Source organism: Denticeps clupeoides, chromosome 6 (assembly GCF_900700375.1).
Source record: "Denticeps clupeoides chromosome 6, fDenClu1.1, whole genome shotgun sequence".
Lineage (NCBI taxonomy): Eukaryota > Metazoa > Chordata > Actinopteri > Clupeiformes > Denticipitidae > Denticeps > Denticeps clupeoides.
This window is the reverse complement of record NC_041712.1, coordinates 20,848,129-20,872,165: the sequence shown is the minus strand read 5'-3', so window position 1 is coordinate 20,872,165 and position 24,037 is coordinate 20,848,129. Positions and strand designations below refer to the sequence as shown.

At 41.9% G+C, this 24,037-nt stretch overlaps 1 protein-coding gene across 2 annotated transcripts; it reads left to right on the top strand.

The window, feature by feature from the left end:
• The first annotated feature begins 728 nt into the window (after positions 1 to 728).
• On the top strand, positions 729 to 23,200 carry rxfp2l (relaxin family peptide receptor 2, like). 2 transcript variants are annotated; one of them, XM_028983062.1, is made up of 18 exons: positions 729 to 881; positions 5,236 to 5,364; positions 5,451 to 5,522; positions 9,316 to 9,421; positions 10,077 to 10,148; positions 10,869 to 10,940; positions 13,938 to 14,009; positions 15,086 to 15,157; positions 15,319 to 15,393; positions 16,257 to 16,328; positions 17,235 to 17,306; positions 18,112 to 18,183; positions 18,350 to 18,421; positions 18,859 to 18,930; positions 19,521 to 19,750; positions 20,212 to 20,622; positions 21,074 to 21,286; positions 22,570 to 23,200. In XM_028983062.1, exons 1-18 carry the CDS (start codon positions 833 to 835, stop codon positions 22,716 to 22,718), a joined length of 2,082 nt encoding a protein of 693 aa, XP_028838895.1. In that variant the 5' UTR covers positions 729 to 832; the 3' UTR covers positions 22,719 to 23,200. The 2 variants fall into 2 exon arrangements, with proteins under 2 accessions (XP_028838895.1, XP_028838896.1); XM_028983063.1 differs by lacking the exon at positions 729 to 881 and adding an exon at positions 4,700 to 5,150.
• Positions 23,201 to 24,037: the final 837 nt, after the last annotated feature.

The window sequence follows — 24,037 nt, the reverse complement described above, 5'->3', positions numbered from 1 at the left end:
TTTTTAGGGGCAGTGGTGGCCTAGCGGTTAAGGAAGCGGCCCCGTAATCAGAAGGTTGCCGGTTCGAATCCCGATCCGCCAAGGTACCACTGAGGTGCCACTGAGCAAAGCACCGTCCCCACACACTGCTCCCCGGGCGCCGGTCATGGCTGCCCACTGCTCACTCAGGGTGATGGGTTAAATGCAGAGGACAAATTTCACTGTGTGCACCGTGTGCTGTGCTGCTGTGTATCACATGTGACAATCACTTCACTTTATACATTTAATGAACTGTACCCACATGTATAAAATGTTTATTACCCTACGCTGTATAAAACAAATCGATGTGTGCGTTTTGTGCTCAAGGTGAAAGCTGTCATACCTTTTCATAAGCACTATTTATTGTGCCAATTTTCTCTTGTAGGTAAGGTGCTGTAGATGAAAACACTAAAAGTCCCAGGGTGATAGATAAAGAGGCAGAGTGATAGATAGAAGGAGAGAGGTGGGGGGACATAATAGAGCAATTTCCTATCACAGAAAGCCCCACAAATAATACACCAAACTAATGTAGTTATTACAATGTGTGTGTAACTGGGAGTTAGCTGTCAGGTGTGTGTGTGTGTGTGTGTGTGTGCATGTGCGCAAACCTGTGCTAACAGTTCAGCAGCAGCTCAAGTCTGTGTGTGTGTGTGTGTGTTTGTGTGTCCTCCCAACCACTCTAAAGCTGGTTGGCTGGGAAGCAGCCGCGTTCATCACTCTGACTGGGAACTATCGGAGAAGAAGACGGAGACACACACACTCACACACATACATACACACACTCACTCACTCACTCACACATGCAACCCGCACTATGCTTCATCTCTTCATCTTCTGCTGCATTTTTTCCTGTGCTCTCAGAGGTAAGCCTTTATAAGACTTATAAGACGTGTTTTCTATGTGTGAGTGGTGTGTGTGGTGTTGGCAGCAGTGTGTGTGTGAATGGGCATGACTCCGTTTGAATGGGAATACCTGGCAATCACTGTTGTTGCATTGACTCGGTGACAAACGCTGAGAGAGTTGTTAGCCGGTGTCAGGGGGAGTGTGGCGGGGGTTTTGTCACACGCCAGATTCCGATGTTAATGGTTGCTTTAAATTATGCATGCGTTGAGCGCAACACTCGACTTTGTCCACGTGAAATTAAGTCTTTCCTTTTTTCTGAATTATTTTTTTTGGAATTATTTGTAAAAGGATTGTGATTTGTGTAAAACCCTTTTATATAGTTAATAAGCATATATGCTTATTTTCATAAGCAAATATGCATAAAATTACACAATTTATTAAATATGCATATATCAAAGAACATCTTAAGGTTTAAATTAATTTAAAAGATTGTCATACAATAAAAACTGGTCAATATAGTAGTTTATGTGTAAGACCACATACATATAAATGAAAATAAGAACCAGTCATTTTGTATCTCCAGTTTAAAATCCTGTTGTGCTTTAACAACGGTCCACTGTGCTTAACATAAGACTCAAATGTCATTGTCTTTTGTCACACAGTAGAACACATTATATATCTGCATTATAACACTACAGACAGTGAGAAAATCTGATTTTAAAGGACACATTTGACCAGTTCTACCAGTAAGCCAGTAGCAGTGCTGGTGTTGTTCAGAGGAAGCCTGGTCCTTGCTGGTCCATGTATTTTGGTGGATACGTACATGAAGATAAATGTGGTGAACTCTGCTGGAACAAAAGGCTGGAAAGCAACCTCTTAATCTTCTAAATGGAAATGAAGTCATTAAAGCCATTTGCCACATCCCTTGTGTGTAGTTGTGTTTGTGTAAGACATGAACATGACATTTCAGCTCATGATATTTTATTTTTTTGAATGGTAAATTATGGCAGATGAAGCTAATGACTGCATTATGCTTTAACTGTGGTAAATGAGAAAAAACTATAAAAATAATAGTTCAACTCTGGTGGTGACATTTGTAATAAAAATTTCCTAATAACCCCATAAAAGGGGAAAAAATTTAATTGTATTTTATGTATTATACATTGTCTGAGATGGAGGAGCAATGAGAGCTTCCATGTCATTACACCTTTTAATCAATGTAATTACTGAATAAGGTGATGCTGAGCTGTTTGTGGTGCTGATTCCTGGAGGGGGATACTGCGAGTCTGCTCTTATCATCTCAAGCGGAATGTCACAAAGGAGTGACACATGGCGGCAAGCGATGCTGGCTGGGGCATGACGTCTTGAGGCTGTGAGGTCACGCGAGTGGTGGCAGGGATGGCAGAATTCAAACAGACAACTTCCATCAGTCATGTGACCTAACAGCATCATGAACTCAGACATCCCGAGCAGCACGGCAGCGACTGGAGAGAAGGAACTGGTGCCAACGTCATCATTTATCAGGACTTGCATCAGGATGCTACCCATGGGAATTGCTGAAATGTTTGGGGTGAACAGTGTGGACCATTTCATAATTTCCCAAATATTCACAAAAGGTCCTCTAACTAAAGGATAAACTTGGAATGTTTAGTTTAGTTTAGTTTTATTTGGATCATTTTCACCACGGTCATAAAACTGTTTTACAGCTTCATTCTGAGAAATACTTAACCCTTCGCTGTGTATTGTGTGCTTGCATTGAAACACGAGTGAATACTGACAGTGAAAAATCGTCTTCTGAATACAGACAACAACAAACACAAACACTCACAAGGATATGTGTTCCATTGTGTTATTTTGCATTAGATTGTGTTGGTCTGGACACTTGCAGAGGCACTCAGTGTGTTAAGAGAACGATGTTGAATAGGAATGCTGGATTTGATGAGAGAGGTGGTTGGAAGAAGGGTGGAGGACTGGGTGCAGTAATTGAATGGGTAACAGACTTGCCTATGAAGGCTTTTAGTTTGAAGATCATTAATGACTCAGCTGTTCGGACATCTAGTGAAAGTTCATTCCACCTCCTAGGACCAAGATAGAGAAGAATTTAGATGCTTTCCTAGTACCTTCAGAGCTGGGGAAGTGCTGGAGGATCGGAGAGAAAGAGGTGCAGAGTGAGGGGTGTTGAGAGATCTGCAAGGGCATCAACAGGAAGGAAGTGGAGGAAATGCAGCAGTGGACTGGGGTGGGAGAATTTTTGCCATTACCGCTAAGCGCTAAGAGGAAGACCAGCCAGGATAGGATACAGTAGTCCAGTTTGGAGATGAGCAGTGACTGGAGTATTTAAAAGTGAAAGTGAAGTGATTGTCACTTGTGATACACAGCAGCACAGCACACGGTGCACACAGTGAAATTTGTCCTCTGCATTTAACCCATCACCCTTAGTGAGCAGTGGGCAGCCATGACTGCCCTTTTGGTGGTTACCGAGCAGCTACATGCAGCCAGATTGGCAAAACTGTCATCAGTTCTTATTCTCCTCGACCTATCTGCTGCATTTGACACCATTAACCACAAGACTCTCTTGTCAATCCTGAAGAGGCTTGGAATTCGGGGCTCAGCATGGCAGTGGTTTGCTTCCTACCTTGATGAGCGATCTTACCAAGTGACTTGGAAAGGATCCACCTCTACCTCACGTAGACTCTCCACTGGTGTCCCTCAAGGCTCGGTGCTAGGTCCTCTCCTTTTCTCCCTCTACACGAGATCACTTGGTGAGGTCATTTCCTCACATGGATTATCCTACCACTGCTATGCTGACGACACACAACTCCTCTTCTCCTTTCCTCCCTCTGATCTACATGCTGCTTCCAAAATCTCTGCATGTCTAACCGACATCTCGTCTTGGATGGCAGCCCATCACCTCCAACTCAATCCCACCAAAACTGAACTAATATTCATTCCAGCAGATTCTTCACCACATCAGGATCTTGCTATTTACCTAGACAACTCGCAGCTCTCTCCTTCTGCAACAGCCCGCAACCTTGGCATAACAATAGACAACCAACTCTCCTTCTCAACTCACATCAGCAATCTTTCCCGCTCATGTAGATTCCTTCTCTACAATATCAGACAAATCCGCCTTTATCTGTCAACCCAGGCCACCCAACTACTGGTTCAGTCCTTAGTAATCTCAAGACTGGACTACTATAACTCCCTTCTAGCTGGTCTACCACTATGTACCATCCGACCTCTACAACTAATACAAAAAGGAACAAAAAGGACTTATCTTCAACCTTACCAAATTCTCCCACACCACCCCTCTGCTACGCTCCCTCCACTGGCTCCCAGTAGCTGCACGCATACGGTTCAAAATACTGATGCTGGCCTACAAAGCCAAATATGGAGTAGCACCATCCTACCTCACAGCCCTTATTACACCTCGCACTGCACCTCGTATACTCCGAGCCTCCAGTACTGCTCGCCTGGTCCCTCCATCTCTGAAGGTAAAAGGAAAACATTCATCTAGACTCTTCTCCGTCTTGGCCCCTCGGTGGTGGAATGAACAACGAGGTCAGAACAGCTCAGTCACTGAGCACCTTCAAACAACAGCTCAAGACCTTCCTCTTTAAAGAATATTTAGATTAAATTGTCATTTTCTTGTTGTCGAACTTTGTGTACAGAATCTACAACAGAGAGAATAAAATAGATGTATTCATAGTTGGGGTCCTAGTGAACCGGAATTGATCTCTTCATCGATGGTAACTTGAAAGCACGTTGTAAGTCGCTCTGGATAAGGGTGTCTGCCAAATGCCGTAAATGTAAATGTAAATGTAAATGTAAATGACAGGCACCCGGGGAGCAGTGTGTGGGGATGGTGCTTTGCTCAGTGGCAGATCAGGATTCGAACTGGCAACCTTCTATTTACGGGGCCGCTTACTTAACCGCTAGGCCACCACTGCCACGACTGGAGTTGATAGAACTGTACGAATCCTCCTAATGTTGTAGAGAAGGAATCAACATGAGCAAAAGAGATGTGAAAAGAGTAGGAGAGGGAATTGCCCATGGTTACCCCAAGGTTGTGTGCAGTTGAATAGGGAGGGATTGCAGAATTGTCCAGAGAGATTTTAAGGTCCTGTTGTTGGGAGGAATCAGATATGCTGCCATCCAGGATGAGATGTCGGACAGGGATTTAGGTGGACACATTTACATCTGATGGCTGAAAAGAAAAGAAGAGTTGGGTGTCATCTGCAAAGTAGTGACAGGATAACCCATGAGCTCTGAGGGACACCAGTCACCTGGTAAGATCTGTGCCGAGCAACACTGTAGTCATAGTATATAATGATGTGTTTTTGTTTTTAGAATGTTTTTTGTATGTATGTGCAGGCTGCTGGGCTGAATCTGAGTGTCCTTTGGGTCAGTTCCCTTGTGGAAATCTGTCAGTGTGTCTGCCTCAGTCCCAGCACTGCAACGGCCTGCAAGACTGTCCAAACGGAGCCGACGAAGAAAACTGTGGTGAATGCCCCACGCTTTTTACACACACACATGTATGAATTACACACAAAAACCACATTAATTCCTTCTGTCATTGTGTGTTGCAGTGGACAACAGTGGGTGGCCTCACCTTTTTGACGCTTTTATGAAGAAACCAGTTCAGGAAGTAGAGGAATGCTGTGAGTCTTCTCTTCTCCTCATGTTTATTGTGTGCAAAAAAAGCACTGTAAAGTTCATGGGACATTAGCATTGACAGATTAAACATGGAATTGTGTGTCATCTAGATGTATTTAAGGCAAGGTCAAAGCTCTTCAAAGTACATGACATAACAGAACAATTTGCCACCAGCATCTAGAAGATCTAAATCTTTCTTTTAGAAATGTTCATTTTAAGGTACTCACATCATAATGTGACTTTAAAGCCAGCATTCACACACACACACACACACATACACACGATCTATATGTGCACAGAGATTTGGAAAGCTTCTCTTTATGGCAACGCAGAATCCAAGGACAAAAGCAATCAACGAGTGAGAAACGGTGTCTTGATTGAAGTGGCTTCCAAAAATACCCAGCCCTCTATCCATGAATCCATTCTGACAACTGGTTGGTTTCAATGACAGCCTAACCTGGAACCACCCAGGAGTTGCTCCATCCTACCAGTTCTAATCCACATCCAGGGAGTACCACCTAAATCGAGGTTACACCAAGACCCCTACAAAACATCATCTGCAAAAAAAAAAAACTATCTAGATCACCATATTTCCCCTGGCGTATACAAACAAGAAGAGAGACCTGCTGCTCTGAAACAGCTTGACGTAGTGCCAAGCATGCAAACACACTCAGAGTTTACAGGGGCCGAATGCCTACAAGCTACTTTTTGGCAAGACCTCCCACGGATTTCTCCAAGACATCCAAAGACAAAACATTTTCTGTGACTATGGTCATCAGCGAGATTTCGTATTGAACCCAGACATTCCCAGACCTTACGTTTTTTAAATGAGGGTATCTGCCAGACACGTTTTGTGAAGGCCTGTAAAACCAGACAGGCTATTAAAATCTCAAATATGGAGATTCAGCAGTTTGGACAGAACATAAAGAGTCCAGACCAACAGGGGAAATTAAGCACAGGTCATTTTCAGGAGTGGGAGGTGTTGTTGGTGGTCAGAATGGGGGTAACCATGCTGTCTTTTCTCAAATGCTCTAACTCCGATTTATAGTGTCATCGGTGCTCACATCAGCCCCATTCGTTCCCAACTTCACTGATTTCTCTTACTCCTAGTGCCATACACTCCTTGTCTCAGGTCCTCAAACAGTCATTTCCTCTCTTCCTCGGTTGCTCCTCTTTCTCAACTTCTGCACAATTACCTTTTGTCTTTGGGGTGAAAGCTAATGTTTTGTTTGTTTTCATGTTAGTGAAAGCCACTTTATGTTTTCATTATTATTTTCCGAACATGGAATATTAAATAAGGCATGCATTACTTCCACAAAATGTCTTAGAAGTCACAGCAGCCTCACAGTATGTGATGTCTCCATGACTCATACGTGTTGGCACCCTCTCACCGATGAAACAGCATACCTTCCAGTTCTTCAAAGAAGCAACTCCTCCTGAGACCTACCAGCAGGTTTTTCTGAGTCCATTAAGACATTCTGTTTTGATGCATTTTCCTGAGTCTCAGCCAATATCCTATGCCAAAAGGTTATGGGGTCATCAAAAGCTCCTTTTACATTTTACTTTCATTGTGTGAAGGATGCAAAAGTACAGTCCTAAGACCTAAAGGCTTATTAAGAAGACATTTCCATGGTTACCTGCTACTACAAGCATAAATCTTACTAATTTTCCTTACTTTAAAGAGGTTGTTTGTTCACCGAATCCCTTCAGGACCTTAAACTTCTCATTTGATGATGCTGTGCCGCAAGTGATTTAACAAGAATATCATTTAGGTTGCCAACCTTAATTATAAACACAGCATCAGCCTTTTTTAAACATATCGCCATCTTTTAATAGACTGAGCAGAGGTTCCTTAATTAATGTGTCACTGGTGAAAGGTATGTAATGCCAGCAGCAAAAGAAAACAGACTTTGTGCTGGATGCCCCTTTTGATTCCAGGTTTTCGAGCTGATAAGCATTTTGAACACCTTCTGGTTCAAAGGTGGGGAAGTGAATACGTGTAATAAATATAGATAAGAAGGGGGAAAAAGTGACAGGCAGACTGACTTTTAGCTTCTCCCTCACACAAATGCACTGATCAAAAACCATTGTTTTTTTCAATGTTAGCTTATAACCGCTAGCGGCTAGCAGTCAAATCCGCACAAATTCACCAAAAAAAGGGTAGTTTTCTGAATTCAATTATTTCTACCATGATTTCTGGTACAAACTAGCATTGGTCGCTACACAGTGCTAATATATGTATGTAAAATTCAATGCAGAACGTACACATAAAGATTGTTTTAGCCAGCCACGGCACATTGCCCCTTAAACCAGAGCACATTAAAAATGATTTAATGTGTGCATAATATATATATTTAGTTTCTCCCTTTTAATGCGATTTAAGAATATTTTCCCCAGGCCTCAATTCTTCTTCAGCCCTGTTCAGGAAAAAAAATCCAATTAATCATGGGACATGTTGGACCATAAAATAAAGGACACATGGCAGAGCTTTGCAGCAATTTGCAGTGCTTTTGTTATATAAAAAAATCTTAAGGTGGCGCTGACTGCAAACTTTCTACACACTTCAGCTGAGGAGGTTTTTTTTCCTGACATCTCTGAAGGATGTTGGATAGATTTCCGGCAGCGAGAAATCAATTCAATAAGCAGATACAAGTTCCCTCAATCTCATGTATTCCGATATGGATATTTGTTCCTGGTCCATTTTTTATGATGACCATTTCCTTGTATTCAGTAATAAAGACAAATGGATTGGATTCCATTCTCGATTTTGTATTGGAGTGTTGTAAATTTTGCTTAACCTGCTGTTTTTGAAATCAGTTGCTTTTGTTCCATTTATTAATAATAATAATAATATTAACAATTTTAAAGATTTGTTCAATTACACATAAACAGCTGACAAAATACAGACAACATGATATGAGGAACATTATAAAGACAAGCGTGGATAAAGGTGGTGTCAGTGTGGAAATATCAAATGTCAGTAACTGCATTTTTAAAAAGGTGGGCTTTGAAGCACAATTTGAAGGATGATGCTGCTTTCGATTGTCTGTTGCGGGTGGAAAGAGACAGCCCTGTCACCCCAGGTTAGGAGCTTGGTCCATGCTGTTGAAAGGAGGTTTGCATCAGTGAACCTCAGGTGGTGAGAGGAGCTGGAATGGGTGAGGAGGTTGGATATGAAAGGAGGATCTAGGTTGTTAATGGTTTTGAATGTGATCCTGAATTTACAGGGAAAGTTGTGTCTGTGGGTAGAGATAAGTAGGTGGGCAGCAGAGTTTGGACATGTTGTAGTTAAGTCAGGACTTTGGATGGAAATCCATAGAGAATGCTGTGCATAGTTGAGACTGGATGTGAAGAGGATGTGGAGCAATCAGAGAATCGGAACATTTTCAAATGATTCCTTCAATAAAAATGGCACTATGAGAATCGTTCACATTGATCTTGAGGTTCAATGACTTGATTGTGCTGTTCCTCTCACTGCTGTTCCTGTGCTGTTCCTCTCACTGCTGTTTTGAAATGTATAAAACAGCAAGGTTATCAGATTTTGATTCCCATATTGGATCCCATATTGATCCTTATAATTAAAATATGATTGCAGGGTCAGTGGTGGCAAAGTGGGTAAGGAAGCAAAGCAAAGAAAACAGAAGGTTGCCGGTTTAAATCCCGAACCGCCAAGGTGCCACGGAGGTGCCACTGAGCAAAGTACCGTAGCGCCTTCTGATTTTGGGCCCATTTCCTTACCTGCTAGGTCAACCAATGCCCCAGAGAGTGCCATAGACAGTGTGTCTGTGTGTGTTGCAGTGCTGGACGTGTATCCAGATGTGTGCCATTGTGAAGGTCGTGTGGTGAACTGCCACAGCAGAGATCTCCTGAATGTTCCCGCTGTTTCCTCCAACGTGACGGCACTGTGAGTACAAGAGAGGACTCAAACATTCACATAAAAAAACTGAATAGATGAGTGGTAAACAAGAAGCGTTCTCATGAGACAATTAAACAGTGTGTATTTGGATAATTGTAAAAATCGAGGTAAAGGACAGTCTGCATGCATTTCATTCTGCTTTTTTGCATAACTAGTGCATTTGTTGACAATACCAGAAAGGAAAATATATAGACGTAATAAAAAATATTTAATTATATTTATATTACAATAATATTAAGTGTAATTGTGGAGTAAAATGTACCTGACCTCCTCTGTAACCACTAAATGGATTTTACTCGAACACACTAGCCTGGTTATTTCTTCCTTAATACACTGACCATTGAATATTAACTGAACTGAATAAGATTTCTGTCAACTGAGACTCCTTAAGCCCAGCAGCATTAGATGCACTTAAGACATGGCACCTTGAAATCAACAACCCCTCATGTAGATTTTTTTTTTTACCTTCTCTTTGGTCTAAATCTGCAGAATGCATGTGTGTGTAACAGCACAGCATATTGGCACACAAAGGAGTTTACAGCACAGATTTCACACCGCTATTCTTTCCAGCATATACCTGCAAATTGTATTACATCTGGATCTTGTTCAGTCTGTTCTCTTTTTATTCCCTCTGCTTCCCTAGAGTGCTGAACAGCAACCACATCACATCGGTTTCTTCTGACATGTTCATTCGCTACCGGCACCTGGAGAAGCTGTGAGTGCCCTTTGTGCTGTGACTTTTCACAAATGATATTGCCAGAGGAATTCATTTAACAGTTGCCCTTTAATTGTGGCTTGTATAAAACTTTCACTGCATTGCTTTTTATTATTTTATTCCTTTCCCCATCTCATTTTCTTCCAATAATTCCTCATTATCCCCCCCTCCTACAGCCGTACAGCTCTCATTTCCTCACTCTGCCCGGATTTCTTTTGCTGTCATTCTGTGAAAGCATTACAGGGTGTTGATGAAAGTGTCCGTACGTAACCAGAAACACCACAGCTATGCCGCTCCACAGATTGTGTTGAACATCTGAACTGTCAGAAGATTCAGAATGATTAATGTTGCTCCATTCTCAAATAATTTTTTTTCTATTAATGGTAATAGGCTATTACATGCCAGACTATTTTACCAGGAAATTATCACCATTTGAAAATAATTGTCATTGCAGCACAGCACACAAAATGTGTCCTCTGCTTTTAATCATCACCCAGTGGTTTTGATGGACACCTTTTGTATCTTTTTAACAAAAAAACTTTTGTACAAAACTCAGCATGCAATTAGTTTCAGCCAAATAAGTTTGATACGGGTTTCCTCTGTCAAAAAAAAAGGCTAAGTGAGGGTTTGAGAATGAATGAGTTTCTGTCATTTGATGGGTGTATTGGACCTCGAGTTAGGTAAGTTGTCTTCATGTGTCACATGCCTTGTCTGTTCTAGACACTTGCAGAACAACAGCATTGATGTAATCTCCAGGAGAGCATTCTCCGGGCTCGTCTCCCTTCGCCAGCTGTAAGTTGACATCTCATTACGGTGCATGTTCGGGGGGATTTCGCTTATTTCGTCAGAGCATTTGACCTGCAGTAGATCCAATCATCTGTAAGTCCATTGTTTAGTAAGGCATGCTTTTTCAGGACTTTGTAAGAGAGACAACATCAGTGGTGCTTAACCTCTAGCCAGGATTCAAATATAAAAGACTGGGTTACAGGGCTCCAAAAAAATGTGCATTTAGGTGAAACTTGCTCAGAGATAAACAGAGTGAACAGGGCATAACTGAAGCATGTTCCTCCTTTTAATTGTACCTTTTGGAAATTAACTTTTGGAGTTAATTAGATTCATGTAGGAAATTCACCACCACATGATCAACTGCTGTACAAATAAGTGACACAGATGACAAATGATCACAGCCATTCTTCAACATGGGATAGAGAAGAAAACACAGAATCCAAATGAGGAAGATGTGTGAGAATAGCTGTAAATGGCGACTAAAAATGCCGAATGGTACTGTTCTAAGTAAAAAACAGAAGCAAACATCATATGGACTGGATTGGACTGGACTGGACAAACGTGCCTTGCACAGTGAGGAGCATGATAAGAGAGAAAAAAGAAAGAAAATAAAAGAAAGAGAAGACCGATCCATGTCAACTGATTGTTGGAAATGGATGTCAGGAAAACATCAAACTGATGCACCTTGACTTTACAAAAATTTAGACAACTTTCACTAGAACTATGTTCTATGTTCTTGCAAAAACAGAAGGATGGCTATGATGTCATCAACGCATTATTCAGCATGTCTGCAGAATCATGACCATCTCAGAACATTAGGGTTGCCAGCTTTCTCAACCCCAAATGAGGGACACTATTTTGCGTGTGCACGCAGATCTTGGATTGGAGACATTCTGTAAAGAGGACGAATGTCAGAGGACCTTATAAAAGCCCTGACTGCTGGGATGCTACTATCTGTGTAGCAATAGTTTCTTGATGAGGCACCTTCTCAGCATTATTGGTTTTCAGATAAAGCTAGAGAGATTGATAGATCTTTCGAAAGATAGAAAGATAGATTGTTTTGACCTTTTTGCTAATATATTCAAGTGGTGCCACTTTGTTGGAAGGCACTGTGTTGGATTCCTTTTTGATCTTGTAGCTTTAAATTACATTTTTACTCCTTATTTTTCATTTTAGAAGGTTTCTGCAGCTAGGGCTGGATCAATAATGCTTCATTTTACTGGTGTCCCAGAATAGTGGGATTTAAACCCTCCTGGCATAGCAGGTATCTGGGTGGCTTTTGTAGATAAGGATCTATTTGTAGGGCTAAGGTTCTGTCTAGAGAACAATGTTACAGACCATTACAAACCCAACTAGAATAGCTTATTGGTGAAAGTGAACGTGAAGTGATTGTCATTGTGAAACACTGCAGCACAGCACACGGTGAGACAACGAAATGTGTCCTCTGCTTTAAACCCTCACTCTTGGTGAGCAGTGGGCAGCCATGACAGGCGCCCAGGGAGCAGTGTGTTGGGGACAGTGCTTTTCTCAGTGGCGCCTCAGTGGCACCTTGGCGGATTCAAACCTTCTGATTACAGGGCCACTTCCTTCTGATTACAGGGCCACAGCAGTTGCACAGGGGAAGGGGTTGGGAACATAGTGTTGGCCTGAGCGGTGACCTGTCCAGTCACCCAGTTTGCCCAAGCTAAAAATTGTTGAAACTGACTGGACTGAAATACATGATTTTTCATGAGCAAAAATGGCATCTGGTTGCATATTGCCTTGGAGGTCGGTGACGTACTTTTGTCATTTTGTTATCTTATGCTAAAATATGTTCTGGACACTCGGGCAAACAGAAAGACCGAGATGTTAACTGCTCACCATCTGGTGCTGGCAGGAGCAGATGGAGGTGGGGGCTGCCAAGCAGACTGGTAAACCCAAGTGAGAAATAAGTATTTGTTGGGGTTGGACTGCTTGAGGACGGTTGCCACTCCATCTCAGAATCTTTCGCTAATCCCAAACTGTCCATTCCGCAAATTTTCTGTAAAGAATTTATAAGCTGTGCCTAGAAGTGACCATATTGGATTGCACCCTCTACAACTATAATAGAGGAATCCATTCCATATTTGATCAAAGCAGAAGGAAAGACCCTGTGGGGTTCGTCCATTTCTCAAATTGCAGTGTTCATCTGCGCCAAAATACCGATCGGGGGCTCTAAATAAAATGGAAGGAAGTCAGATCTTTCATAAATAACATACAAAGGGAACGTCAATCTGACTAAAATGGAATAGTGCTCATTGCCAGAGCAGCCCAAGAAGTTTGAACAACCCCAAGCGGTGCCTGGCGAAGGGAATAAACAACATTAGCATACCATTTGTCACCGCACGCTTTCAGAGCTGCAGCTCGCATCTGGAGTCCTGGAGTCTGTCTCACAAACACTGGCGTTAAACTTTTTAAACACGCCGTCATGCTCACATTGCAAACATTCGACGCCAGTTCGGTTTACAAGACACGTGCAGACCTGCTTTATAGCCCCTGAACTGCTTGGGCTACCGTGCATTGTCCTTATACAAAGGGACAACAGGATAGTGATCATTAGAAGCCAAAAGTTCCTCAAGGAACTTCACTGTTATTTAACTGGTATATTTGACCCGATCGGAATGCATGGATTGTAACGGTCATTATAATTGGGCACTCCAGCCGTCTCCTGTGCACGGATGTGGTTTTAATCATTATTGCCGTCTTGAGCAAATCTCTGTCTATGTATGAGAGTGAGGACGAGACCCAAGGGAGTGCTGAGCGAGAGAGAGGCAGACAGAGAGGGTAGCACCTCTTGTTAAAATGCATAGACATGGCTGGTCCAGAAGAACACATGGGTGTCTCCTTGCAAATTGAATCTTCATTCTTCCCACTTTATATCAGCCTAGAACGGTGGCGTTTCATGAATTTGCCTGGAGCATTCTTTCAGAACATCGAAATCAACATCTGACTCCTCCTTGGCTAATCTCACTTTCTCACCTTCAGATACCTGAGCTGGAACAAGATCACCACACTTAAAGCTGGAATATTCAGTGACCTCCACAACCTACAGTGGCTGTGAGTGTGTGAAAGAGTTGTTGTGGATGGAATATGTATTCTTTCTTTATTATCTAATAATATAAGCATGTTTCATATAGAAATAAATAGACTAACCATAACTCTTAAGTGCAAATGTCTATCGATGATTATTCACTGTCATGTAAGGAAGCACCACTGGTTGGAGGTTCCGAATTGTAAAAAATCCTAAAAAAAAAGTTTTATTTTATATCACCACCTGTTGGTCTCCAGTAACTATTATTGCTTAGTACTTTAAACCATCCCCAATGTACATTTAAATGTCGGCTGATGTAAAACCACAGCGCCTCACAAATTCTTCAGTAAATTTTAAATATGATATCTTTCCCTTTTTTGTTGTCTCTCACAGCTGTGCCTTTAAAACAATTAATGACATGTTTAAAATGCTAAATGTTGAAATTTATTTAAAAAAAAACATTTCATCAAATAAAAATATTTCATTAATTTCACTAAGCGTTATCTAAGAGAACAACTATGTTACGTGGCTGTATATTGCTGGGAGAGGCTCCAGCTCCCCCTAACCATTAAGTGGTCGATAAGTGGGCTTAGAAAATGGATTTCTGGATGGATGGAAAATGACAATATCCCTGGTTCTGAGAAAAGGAGACCAGAGTAGGGGGCGCTTTTATCGGGCTTTTCCTGTTGCATCGGGTCTCACACCGGCAGCAGCAGATGGCTGCTTCATGCTGACTGGCTCACCCGCTACGCAGAGCCACGCCGCGGCAGTTCAGGCCACCCACATGTTTGAGGGTACTTTCACAGGCCTCATTTGGCCAATACAAAAATAAACATGCAGTGGCGTTCCTCAGTGGGAACCTTTAGGTTAATTAGGACCTGTAATTCAACCCTTAACAACATGACATTTATCACCCTTTTCATAATTGCTGCGGAGCAATGTGTCTCAATGTATCTAAAGTGCAAATAAGTTGGGGATTGATTGTATCGGAAGATGCATTATTTAACTTGTGTGTAGCGGGGACTTAGCCGTGACCTGCTGCAGTTCTGAACGTTGATTAGCAGGCATGTATTTTTAAAGAGATCAATCCATTTGTGTGCAGGATCCTGGATGAGAATGAGATAAGCTCCCTGCGGCAGAGAGCCTTTGAAGGCCTCCATTCGCTGTACTACCTGTGAGTAAATTCTGTGCGAACTAATTAACCATCGACCCATTTTTAAATTGTTTAGTACGTCTGTAAATTTGTGCAAATGATTTCGTTTGTGTGTCTGAGAATATCTGGTTGTGTGAGTTCGTGTGTGTGTTCTCATGAAATTAAAATGAATTTGCCCATAGCTCTTTGGTGAATAACTCTCTGGAGCATCTCCCAAGGACATCCCTCTGCTCGGATATGCCACGCCTGCACTGGCTGTGAGTAATGCAATCACACACAAACACACACACATGCACACACACACACACACACACACACACACACACACACACACACTGCATGCAAGAGACTTCACTTATACAGTATCTGCTTTCACATATGTCCCTTGAGATGGTTTCAACACAGCCGGACAAAGCCCAGAAGGTCACTGATGAGATTTTAGATTTAAAAATGTGGTTAACACAATTCTTCCCTCATGGGCCGCCCAGTGAATACATGCATACACAACGAGGATCACAACATTCACAAGCATACATTACACTCTCCTATGCTATATTGCTAATATAACGGCTTAAAGTAGCCTTTTTTCAGTGTTACAAGTGTCAGGACTTTCAGCAGATGGTGCCATATATGTGGCTCACCTTCATTTACATAAGCAATTAACTCTGCCGGACCGCATGTCAACAGCAGTAGACGATCAAAGTAGCTCGGTCGTGATCGTTTCGCCGCCGTTAACAAAGCAGATGCAAATTGAATTGGACTTGCGGCCCCATTTACATTACTCGTAAAATGAACTTGAACCTTGCCTTGTTTGCTGCTCGCAAAGGGTCACAACAACAACGCATTGTGCACATGCATCGGTTTTCTAAAGGCAAGACTCGTATGCATATAGTAAGACCCTGAAGGAATGCTGCATGAGAGAGAGGGTTTCTTTAAGAGGCTGGGAGAGTATACAGAGAGGAAAATAAAGAGAATGAAGGAACAAAATGACAATCTTTTTCAAGGAGTTTTTTCTTTACATTTTTTTTGTGTGAAATGTGTCTTCTGTAGTGCCTACAGACATGGCAAGGGACAAATATGTGACCAGCTTTGCTGTTTTTTGTACCCCATTGTTTTGCAGGGACCTGGAGGGAAACAGAATCTCATCGCTGACTGAGTCCAGCTTTAGGGAGTGTTCCACGTTAACTGTTCTGTGAGTCTTTAACCTCCAGTATCTGGTTCATCTCACTGTTTAAGCTGGCTTGGTTAATGGTGTCATCAGACCCCATGTTTAGGTTTAAATGGTACACAAGAACGCAATCCACAAAGCATGGGCTTACACTTTACCCACATGTATATGCACACACACACACACACACACACACACACATTTGGTTTTATAGGGACTGTGTGTGATAAATATTCAACAAAAATCTGTGCCTACTTCTACATCACCCAACCTGGCTGCCAAGTGAACTAATAACACCATCCTGAGAAATTTATGAATATCTATCCACATTTCAATTTCTGTCAACATCTAGTTTAGCTTTGATCCTTCCTTACCACATAACAGCACATGACTTCCATCCATCGTGTGTGTGTGTATATATCTTTAAACATATCCCTGAAGATTTATATTACGTTACACACAAACATACACACTGTATCATATTTTCTAAGCAGCTCATGCAATGCAAATGTGTACCATGTTTTGTGTGAGTGTGTGTGTGTGTGTGTGTGTGTGCGTGTCTGTTGGGGGCGGTGATCTGTTCCTCATGCATCCAGCCACTTAATTACTACTCATGTTAACAGTTAACATGAAGAACAACTTTTTTTTTTTATCCAGAATGCATGAACCTGAAGGTATTACAGATCCCTCAGGAGAGCAGCATTGCTTAGCCCTGCTCCTGGTTCAGTCATTTTTAATTCCATTTAGAGACAACGATGGGTTTGGTGATGTACATGCATATTCACTGAAACTGTCTGACAAACACTCTGCTTCATGGTCATAGCAGTTGATTAGAGCAGTTAATTAGGTTAATGCATTAATTTGTTCACTAATCATTGAAAAGTGCACATCTCTACTGAGAGATAACTGATGTTTTATATTGTGTTGCAGCGTTCTGAGGAAAAACAGGATCAGAAGCATTGAAGATGGGACTTTTTCAACCATGCACAGGCTTATAGAGCTGTGAGTGTTAAGATATATCTTGAGATTTGTGGTCTTGGGATGTTGTGACAACACCATGGAAACCCTATACACTCATAACAGCATTTCATCATGTGACACTGCACACTCTGGCAGACTGTGGTCTGAGAATGTGATCAAGCCTTTAGAGAATTCCTCTAAATTTCTCCAGACGTGGTCTACATGGGTCGGTTTATTATAGTGGTGACAAGAACATAGGAATTCTATTTTTTTTATACAGTAAATGATCTTATTTACAGAAAAAGATTTGTACCATAATTAAACTTAATCAGTTAATCAGTGTAATCATGTAATCAGTTTCATTCTTGATTTGGTATTATCACATTTGAATTTAGTGTTAAGTGTTTTAATCTGTTCCATGACATCTACAATAATATTTTTCAGGGGCCAGAACAGACTTTTAGTTAAAATACTCACTACTCAATACTTTACTCAAAGCTCAAACCCAGCCAACCTGCTAATGTTACAGATCTCATCATGTCCCTGGTCAACCCCCTGTGCTGCTGTGGGGGGTCTGAACCTGTAATTAGTGAAAGGAAGTCAGCAAGTGGATGAGGAAACCAGCATCATCTAAATTATTGTTTTTTTACTCTGATCACAAGACTGTGATCTGCTGAAAAGAAAGCCAAATTATTTCTCTTCACTGCACATTACAAGAATCAGATACTTTTTGGTGTTTATTTGATCAACTGCATCCTTTCATGGTTAATATAGAAAATATGATCAAAAGAGAAATAATGATTGCCCTGAGATTAGTTTTTAATGAAAACAAATGCCTTTTATGCAGGGACCTGTCTGTTAACAGGATGGAGGAGCTCCCACCATCTTTGTTCCAGAACCTGAAGAGTCTTCAGCAGCTGTGAGTAAACGTGTGTCCTTATATGAGCCACGATTCCACCTCCACAATTTCTGTTCCCAGTTCAGGCTGTTGAGGCTTCAGCGATTGGTTATTTGATTGGATTGTAGTTAATCCGCTGCCATGCATCAAATAAAGACATATATCCTTTGACTTGGTCTTGACACAGGAATATCTCGAATAACCCCCTGACCAAAGTCTATGATGACCAGTTTGACAACTTCATCAATCTTCAGTCTCTGTAAGTACCTTCTGTGATGTCAAGTGCGCTTTGTTTAGATTGATATGCTTAGATGATTAATAACCCTGATGCTGGAGACAGAAGGTTAAAAAGCCCTCGCTGGACCCAGGTCACAAATGAACGTGCCGCAAATTGTACCCTTGCAGGAGAAAAGTGGGCAACAATTACAGAGGGGTGGCACATTTAAGTTAGAAAGCTGAATACGGAATCTGATTATGCTGCATTGTCTGGGTCCATTTGTCACCTTATGGCAAACTCTGACTGCAAATCGGTACAATTTATCACCTTCATCCTGTAATGAAGCATTTGGCTGTGAATTATCACCAAATGGTCGACTACGTCCCAGTATCCAGCGAGCGTGAGTCGTTCTAGAATAAACTGTCAGCAACATGTCATGTAACAAAGTGTTAATCTAAAGAGTCTGTGTTCTCTTTCAGGAGTATGGAGGAAGTGGAAATCCCCAACATCAGTATCCGAATGTTCCGGAGTTTCAGCAATCTCTCTCACATGTAAGCAAGGCTTCAGAAGGTCATTAAAATCACCCAGAATACGTGCACAGTAGTTGCATCATGCATTTATTGTTAAACGTTAAATGTTTTTTGTAAAAGTTCTTGGTTGACCTCTTGTTTTTTTCTTTTTTTTCAACCCCTTTTTTTCCTTTTTGGAACTCTGAATAAGTCATAATGGAAAAATTAGCATCCATCTACTCTGAGAAAAGCAAGTGAAAGAAAAGGAATCGGTGGTGCAGACAGGTGAATCATTTTATCCAGATGAAGTGGATGCAGCAGGTGGAACTGCCAAGATAAACTGGGCAGCGTTGAGTTAAAATTCAGGCTGCATGCCGCGTCAAAATTTGTCTGTCAAACTTCAGTCTCTACACCGGCGTACGTACCGGCGTGCATTTTCTTGTTCTCACTCCTGACAACCTCACCGGTTTTATGTGGGGTTTTTTTTTTCTAGCTCTGGGCATACACCACCATGCCTGAAAATTGCATCATCCTTAAATCTTTTGCAGCATCTGAATACATACGATCTCGAGGAACGAATAGCTAATTACGGATTAATTTTCTTGCATCTCCTTTGCCTGCAATGGGATTAGTTACTTCAAACGCTTCGAGTACTGCGGCTACTCCCCAAACGTGCGCAGCTGCAAGCCCAACACAGACGGCATCTCGTCCTTCGAGAACCTGCTGGCCAACATTATCCTGCGGGTGTTTGTCTGGGTCGTGGCCTTTGTCATCTGCTTTGGCAACGTCTTCGTCATCTGCCTCCGATCGTGCATTGCATCGGAGAACCAGCACCACACCATGGCCATCAAATCTCTCTGTTGTGAGTCTGCTGGCAGCGTTTTACAGTTTTAAGTTAAGGCCTTTCAAATAACTTTATCTTATTCCAAATAGGGAAATTCCTTGCGGATGAGACACTTGGACCCCTATAACCCATTGCCATTAAAAAAACTACATAATAAAGTAATAATAACACAAGTTTTTCTTCTGGTTTTCAAAGGGCATCCTCGCCATAAGCAGAATTTTTATTTTTAGATCTACTGACCTTTTTACGGCATCATGAAGGTCGGGGGGTCTTCTCTGTAATACCTTGTCCATTGTTTTCATAAACCACTCAAAAGCCATTTGTGTTGGGTTCACTGGCTGACATTTGAGGCGAAAAGTGCACAGATAACCACATCTCCAGCCATAATTTCTTTATAACCTCAGTTTAAAATGTGTGTGCACTCATGGCACAGTTTATTTCATGTGGCCAACCCTGACGAGTGTGTGTTGGTGTGTTAGGTGCAGACTGCCTGATGGGCATCTATCTTTTCTTCATCGGTGCTTTTGATGTCAAATACTACGGGGAATACAACCGCCACGCCCACATCTGGATGGAGAGCCTGTCCTGCCAGCTGATTGGCTCCCTGGCTATGCTGTCCACCGAGGTCTCGGTGCTGATGCTGACCTACATGACGCTGGAGAAATACCTGTGCATCGTCTTCCCCTTCAACCACTACCACGTGGGGCGCAAGACGACTCTCTGCTACCTCACCTCCATCTGGGCGCTGGGCTTCATCATCGCCGTCATCCCCTTCTGGGACAGACAGACGTTCGGCAATTACTACGGCCGTAATGGAGTCTGCTTCCCCCTGCACTCGGACCAGATGGAGAAACCTGGAGCTCGGTGCTACTCCACTGCAGTGTTCCTGGGTGAGACGAACGTGTGTGTGTGTGTGTGTGTGTGTGTGTGTGGCCCAGTCTGTTTGTGTTTATTCAGAGATGAAAGGGCATCTCTCCCCTTGCAGATTAAGTTACAATTTTGCTTAATTTCCCTCAGGGTCACGAACCACAGGAGCCTGACCAAAGTTTTTTTTATTTTTTTGTGGTGGGCGAATTGAATTAGCCGTAGATTTAGAAATCAGGGCCATGCCAAGGTCAAGTGCCATCCGTGCCAGAGAGCCCAGTTTGAGATGAGGCAGGTCCAGCCAGCATCATTTAATGCAGCTATTTTTGCAATAACAGGGTATGTGTTTGTCGCGACTGAGGGAAGTGTCCCGTTTTTCTGCTGACTGTGAAATCTATTGGTGACTGATATAAAGAAGCAGACTCCAAACACTGGAGACAACATATTTTGCTTCTCTTCCTTTCGTCTCCTTTACAGGTTTAAACCTGGTTGCGTTTATCGTAATCGTCTTCTCCTACACCAGCATGTTCTATTCAGTGCAGAAGACAGCAAAGACAGCGAGGCAGACGGTGTTCAACCGTGAGGTCTCCATTGCCAAGAGGTTCTTCTTCATTGTCCTCACAGACGCTCTGTGCTGGATTCCCATATTCCTGCTGAAGATCCTCTCCCTGTTACGAGTGCAGATCGCAGGTTGGTTGACAGATTTTGACCTTTGACCTGTTGTTCCATATCTCTGGCATTGACCCAGTTCACATCGCTTGTCACAGCGGCAGGACAGTAGAAAAGGACACAGTTGCACAACTTCACTTATAACAATACAATACACATCACACAGTACAGGGTACAAATATAAAATGACCCAACGGCGACTAAATATAATCCCCAGAGTCAGGATTGTGTAAGTGATACAGTAGATGAAGCAGTGAATTAAAGTATTGATTATCAGTGGGAAACGAGATGAGAGCAACATCAGGGCATGAGTGAAGGTTACTTTTAAAATGTATTCCATTACAGATTACAGAATACATGCCCCAAAATGTAGTTTTTAACGTATTCTGTTAAGTTACTCAATGTGAGTAATGTGTTCCGCTAGGTAGCACAACTCGATAGGCAGCATGTTTCGACAGAACACCTGTGTGATGCAGCGTCCATACAGTGTGGAATTCAAATTAGAGGGGATAGTCTAACATATGAAACAGGAAAAGACCGCCATGTACTCCATTTATTTCAACAAAGTAACTGTATTCTGATTATCACTCATTTAAACTGTAACTTTAAAGTAATATGGAGCTACTATAATAGGTACCAGGACTTTATGCGTATTTTTTATGTAACATGATTTTTTTTTTTTTGGTACATTTGGTTCTATGTACCAAAATGTAGGTCAAAGTGAGCCTCTGCCCTGAAAAAGACATTGCTAACTATGACAATCATTACAATACCAATACATTTGCTGCTCTAATGATTACCGTATCCTCGTTTAGTCGGTTTATGTGTTTGTTCACCATTACCAGCCCCTTCTACACGAACGTAGGGAAGTTGTTCAGCGGGGGATTGGAGACGTCTGGTAAATGTACCTGTCCATCAGAATTACTTGCTGCAGTCCGAGCTGCCTGCTAATGCAGCGGTGCCTGCCTGTATGATGGATCTCAGGCTGTTTGTGAGGTCACTTCAATATGGCCAAGAGCATACAGGGAGCATCTAGCCAGACTTGTTCCGGTGTGACGTTGATGGATAAATGGATGTGTGAATGTATTAAACATCATTTGGGAGAGGGGAAAATGTAATAAAACAACTGCATGGCTTTTCTAAAAGAACCTGTCTGTGAAGCAATCCATCACGTCTCTAATGACTTCTCACCTTCTAAATAAAACTACCTAGATCACAAAACACTATCATCTGCTCCAGCCATCATTCAATTCCCAAGGAGGGGGTAATAAATAATGAATTCCACACTTCCTTCCTCTATGCAGGGACAATCATTCTGTGGGTGGTGATCTTCATCCTACCCATCAACAGCGCTCTCAACCCCATCCTCTACACCATCACGACCAGAGCGTTCCAGGAGAGAATAAAGGTCTGCCTCAGGTACAAGTGTCAGCACGTCAACTCGAACGCATGAAATTAACTGAGCAAGGAGACTTTTAAAGCCATCATCTTTCATGCAATATTACATGCAGACTGGTGACAAATTAAAGGAAAAACGATTAAGTAGGGTGTCACATTAATGTCACATTTTGTGCACGTGTACACTCTTCTTATGTAAGTTTGAAACTCAAAACTTGCATTAAATGTGCATTTATTATAAAAGTATGTTTGGCTGTTTTTTCCTACAGCCAATCATCAGCCAATAGTACTCAGACTCTCCAAACCACTCCTGTGTCAAAACTGCAGCATAAAAAAAATACTTGAACGAGGGAAGAGAAGGATGAAAGCATGTTATTATGATAAAAGCCTGCACGATTATTTGCTCGTGCGTATCAAATGTGACATTATTGTCACAATAATGTGTGAATATATATATACACACACACACACACACACACAGTACAAGCCAAATGTTTGGACACACCGTCTCATTCAATGTTTTTTCTTTATTTTCATGACCATTTATGTTGGTAGATTCTCACTGAAGGCATCAAAACTATGAATGAACACATGTGGAGTTGTGTACTTAACAAAAAAAAGGTGAAATAACTGAAAACATGTTTTATATTCTAGTTTCTTCAAAATAGCCGCTCTTTGCTCTGATTACTGCTGTCAGGATTGACTGCAGCTGGGCTCATCACCTGTGGCCAATTCTGACGACGCTTAAAGGCCAGAGATTTCCGCCCCTTCGGAAGGGACGGCATTTTCGTGAACTCTGTGCACAAACTTGACCTGTTTATGTTTCACGTGTATTTTTGAGTTTTGGCAATCGCCACACACCTGTGGGTTAGTTTAAGTTCTCCCCTTAGTTTAAATCGTTTTCGTTTTTTGTATTTATTGTTAATTTTATAATAAAACCCCTTCCCAGCATGTCATGCCTCTGCGCTTCCTTCCCCCGTAAGTCCGTAGTTGTGACAACAGCTTTGCACACTCTTGGCATTCTCTCGATGAGCTTCAAGAGGTCGTCACCTGAAATGGTTTTCCAACAGTCTTGAATGAGTTCCCAGAGGTGTTTAGAACCTTCACTCTGCGGTCCAGCTCACCCCAAACCATCTGGATTGGGTTCAGGTCCGGTGACTGTGGAGACCAGGTCTCCACTTTTTGTTAAGTACATAACTCCACATGTGTTCATTCATAGTTTTGATGCCTTCAGTGAGAATCTACCAATGTAAATGGTCATGAAAATAAAGAAAACACATTGAATGAGAAGGTGTCCAAACTTTTGGCCTGTACTGTGTGTGTGTGTATATATTACACACAGTATTTTGTTTTTTTTTGTCTTATCTTCAAATC